Here is a 5,000-nt window from a genome sequence, read left to right on the forward strand (position 1 = left end):
ATGAGGGCGTGAGAGTGGGGGTGGCCACCACACGTGGTGGGGTAGGTGATGAGGGCGTGAGAGTGGGGGTGGCCACCACACGTGGTGGGGTAGGTGATGAGGGCGTGAGAGTGGGGGTGGCCACCACACGTGGTGGGGTAGGTGATGAGGGCGTGAGAGTGGGGGTGGCCACCACACGTGGTGGGGTAGGTGATGAGGGCGTGAGAGTGGGGGTGGCCACCACACGTGGTGGGGTAGGTGATGAGGGCGTGAGAGTGGGGGTGGCCACCACACGTGGTGGGGTAGGTGATGAGGGCGTGAGAGTGGGGGTGGCCACCACACGTGGTGGGGTAGGTGATGAGGGCGTGAGAGTGGGGGTGGCCACCACACGTGGTGGGGTAGGTGATGAGGGCGTGAGAGTGGGGGTGGCCACCACACGTGGTGGGGTAGGTGATGAGGGCGTGAGAGTGGGGGTGGCCACCACACGTGGTGGGGTAGGTGATGAGGGCGTGAGAGTGGGGGTGGCCACCACACGTGGTGGGGTAGGTGATGAGGGCGTGAGAGTGGGGGTGGCCACCACACGTGGTGGGGTAGGTGATGAGGGCGTGAGAGTGGGGGTGGCCACCACACGTGGTGGGGTAGGTGATGAGGGCGTGAGAGTGGGGGTGGCCACCACACGTGGTGGGGTAGGTGATGAGGGCGTGAGAGTGGGGGTGGCCACCACACGTGGTGGGGTAGGTGATGAGGGCGTGAGAGTGGGGGTGGCCACCACACGTGGTGGGGTAGGTGATGAGGGCGTGAGAGTGGGGGTGGCCACCACACGTGGTGGGGTAGGTGATGAGGGCGTGAGAGTGGGGGTGGCCACCACACGTGGTGGGGTAGGTGATGAGGGCGTGAGAGTGGGGGTGGCCACCACACGTGGTGGGGTAGGTGATGAGGGCGTGAGAGTGGGGGTGGCCACCACACGTGGTGGGGTAGGTGATGAGTGCGTGAGAGTGGGGGTGGCCACCACACGTGGTGGGGTAGGTGATGAGTGCGTGAGAGTGGGGGTGGCCACCACACGTGGTGGGGTAGGTGATGAGTGCGTGAGAGTGGGGGTGGCCACCACACGTGGTGGGGTAGGTGATGAGTGCGTGAGAGTGGGGGGTGGCCACCACACGTGGTGGGGTAGGTGATGAGTGCGTGAGAGTGGGGGTGGCCACCACACGTGGTGGGGTAGGTGATGAGTGCGTGAGAGTGGGGGTGGCCACCACACGTAGTGGGGTAGGTGATGAGTGCGTGAGAGTGGGGGTGGCCACCACACGTAGTGGGGTAGGTGATGAGGGCGTGAGAGTGGGGGTGGCCACCACACGTAGTGGGGTAGGTGATGAGTGCGTGAGAGTGGGGGTGGCCACCACACGTAGTGGGGTAGGTGATGAGTGCGTGAGAGTGGGGGTGACCACCACACGTAGTGGGGTAGGTGTGGTAGTCTGTTACCATGTCCACTCTTCCCCCTATATCATTTTCTCTCCCTCTCTCTCTCCCTCCCTCCTGCTGTACATAATGGATCTGTCCCTCAATATCCATTCGACCCTGATTCAGCCAGAGAGATGAGAGTGAAAATCGATCCACCGTCATCTGCTCATCTTCCTCCTCTTGCGATCTGTAGCTGAGTAGAGGCTGTTAGCACTGTAGCCGTCCCAACCCCCAAGCCCATCCCACCCAGTCACGTCCTGCTGACTCCTCACTCTAGCTGCTGACCCACATACACGTCCTTCACTTCCATCCAATCAAATGACAGCAGCAACCGTTACACCGTTTCTCATTTCATGTGTGATGCATCCAACACACTCCACTCAGCTTCACAGTGACGCTTTACCCAGACACATCAGCAAAGTAGCTTATCAATACCCAGATCAATACTCTGATCAATACCCGGATTCCTAATGCTTTGATACTTTTATGAACCAACTGACAATATCAGAGTGATCATTAATGCCACCTTCTTTAATTCCTTATATTCGTAATACACACACACACACACAAACACACAAACACACACACCACAGTGCTGGGTGTCATGTAGCAAAGTCGAAGGGGTCAGGAATGGGTTAGGGCAATCGATGACCTGTGCTATAACAATGACCTGTGTTAAATCACTCACCTGTGCTATAACACTGACCTGTGTTAAATCACTCACCTGTGCTATAACACTGACCTGTGTTAAATCACTCACCTGTGCTATAACAATGACCTGTGTTAAATCACTCACCTGTGCTATAACAATGACCTGTGTTAAATCACTCACCTGTGCTATAACAATGACCTGTGTTAAATCACTCACCTGTGCTATAACACTGACCTGTGTTAAATCACTCACCTGTGCTATAACACTGACCTGTGTTAAATCACTCACCTGTGCTATAACAATGACCTGTGTTAAATCACTCACCTGTGCTATAACAATGACCTGTGTTAAATCACTCACCTGTGCTATAACACTGACCTGTGTTACAATTACTCACCTGTGTTACAATTACTCACCTGTGTTAAATCACTCACCTGTGCTATAACAATGACCTGTGTTAAATCACTCACATGTGCTATAACAATGACCTGTGTTAAATCACTCACCTGTGCTATAACACTGACCTGTGTTAAATCACTCACCTGTGCTATAACAATGACCTGTGTTAAATCACTCACCTGTGCTATAACACTGACCTGTGTTAAATCACTCACCTGTGTTACAATTACTCACCTGTGTTAAATCACTCACCTGTGCTATAACAATGACCTGTGTTAAATCACTCACATGTGCTATAACACTGACCTGTGTTAAATCACTCACCTGTGCTATAACACTGACCTGTGTTAAATCACTCACATGTGCTATAACACTCACCTGTGTTACAATTACTCACCTGTGTTAAATCACTCACCTGTACTACATCACTCACCTGTGCTATAACAATAACCTGTGCTACATCACTCACCTGTGCTATAACACTCACCTGTGTTACAATTACTCACCCGTGTTACAATGACTCACCTGTGCTATAACACTGACCTTTGTTACAATTACTCACCTGTGTTAAATCACTCACCTGTGCTACATCACTCACCTGTGCTATAACACTAACCTGTGCTACATCACTCAGCTGTGCTATAACACTCACCTGTGCTACATCACTTATTGTGGGTCTCCCAGAGTTCCACATGGTCTACGTGCTCATGCAGTTTCACTCTCTTAATTGTTATGTGTTTTATGAAACGACTGCAGTGTTTCAGGACTCCGCTAGTCTCACACATTAATAAGGTTTATCTACCTGCCTCACCTACCTGCTTCATCTACCTGCCTAACCTAAAGGTTTATGTGCCTGCTTCACCTAAATCTACCTGCACCGTGTTCACTGTGTTCAAATTGTGTGCACTGTGCCATGTTTTCACATGGTCGCTGTCATCAGCAGAGTTCTGTAGAGCTCTGGGTCACATCTACACTGACACAGTAGCTACAAAGAGATCCGGGTCAAATGACAGCAGGTGCTGTCTGTGCTCGGAGTGCTTACCTTCACAGTCGCCCAGGTGAGAGGTGTTTCCCCGATCCACATACTGCTCAAAGGGAAGCCTGCAGAAACCAGGAAGAGAAAGGGAGAGATGAGCACTAACGCATGTGACCAGACAGGACACAGCAGGGCTGCTGAGGTGGTTGTGTTTAATGACGGCTCGGTTGTCTTTTACTGCCGTGTTTCAGCTGATGACGCAGTGTGATAGGAGGATATTCACATGAATCCTACTGACTCAAACAAAGGAAAACAAAGGAAAGCACCGAATGTTTTGAACTAGAAGATGAATATGCTGGAATAAAGGGCAGGCAGAGAGATGATATTTCTCATAAAACGCATTTTCTCACTCGCTTAATCTGCTTTTTCCATAGAAAAAAAGATCTGAATTATGATGTAGAGAAACATTGTGTAATAAAACACTTCGGCAGTGTTTGCCAGTCGGGACCAAAACGTTGGTTCTCACTGTTCCTTTACTGTCAGTGCTGTTCTGGTCATTAGTGACCAGATGATGAGAAAAACACCTTCAATATTAGAGAAGTGCTGCACTCACACACACTCACTCACACACTAACACACACTCACATACACTCACACTCACACACACACTCATGCACACACACGCACACACACACGCACACACACTCACGCACACACACACACACACACTCACGCATACACATGCACACACACACTCACGCACACACACACTCACGCACACACATGCACACACACACTCACGCACACACACACTCACATATACTCACACTCACACACACACTCATGCACACACACGCACACACACACGCACACACTCACGCACACACTCACGCACACACACACACACGCATACACATGCACACACACACTCACACACTCACGCACACACATGCACACACACACACACTCACGCACACACACGCACACACACACACACACACGCAAATGAGTGTGAGGGTTAGTCCTCCACTGCACAGTGACACCCAGTCTGATAGGGCCAAGAGCAACGTGGGCACCAGGGGGCGCCATTCTTTACTCACACAGCCTGAAGGTTTTTTTTGGAAGATATGGTTACTCCAGGTCGTTTGAATGGTCTCCCTGAATCATTTGAAGGGTTTAAGATTTCCATTAACCAGCTCATACACGCACGCACACGCACACACACACACACGCACACACACACACGCACACGCACACATGCACACACACACACACACACACACACACAGGCATATTACACACACTGGCACATTACACATAAACACAGGCACATTAACACACACAGGCACATTACACACACAGGCGCATTACACACACACACAGGCACATTAACACACACAGGCACATTACACACACACACAGGCACATTAACATACACACACCGGCACATTAACATACAGGCACATTACATAGACAGGCACATTAGGCACACACACAGGCACATTAACACACAAAGGCACATTACACACACACAGGCAC

The 5,000-nt window shown here is 51.1% G+C and overlaps 1 protein-coding gene across 1 annotated transcript in view; it reads right to left on the reverse strand.

Annotated features, from left to right (window-relative positions):
- The window catches only part of sema6bb (sema domain, transmembrane domain (TM), and cytoplasmic domain, (semaphorin) 6Bb), a 115,532-nt gene that overhangs the window by 13,204 nt on the left and 97,328 nt on the right, over positions 1 to 5,000 (reverse strand). Inside the window, exon 16 of the mRNA XM_035521968.1 lies at positions 3,528 to 3,586. Coding sequence (XP_035377861.1) covers positions 3,528 to 3,586 — 59 coding nt within the window. The remainder of the gene's footprint in view (positions 1 to 3,527; positions 3,587 to 5,000) is intronic.

This window comes from Electrophorus electricus, chromosome 23 (assembly GCF_013358815.1).
Source record: "Electrophorus electricus isolate fEleEle1 chromosome 23, fEleEle1.pri, whole genome shotgun sequence".
NCBI lineage: Eukaryota > Metazoa > Chordata > Actinopteri > Gymnotiformes > Gymnotidae > Electrophorus > Electrophorus electricus.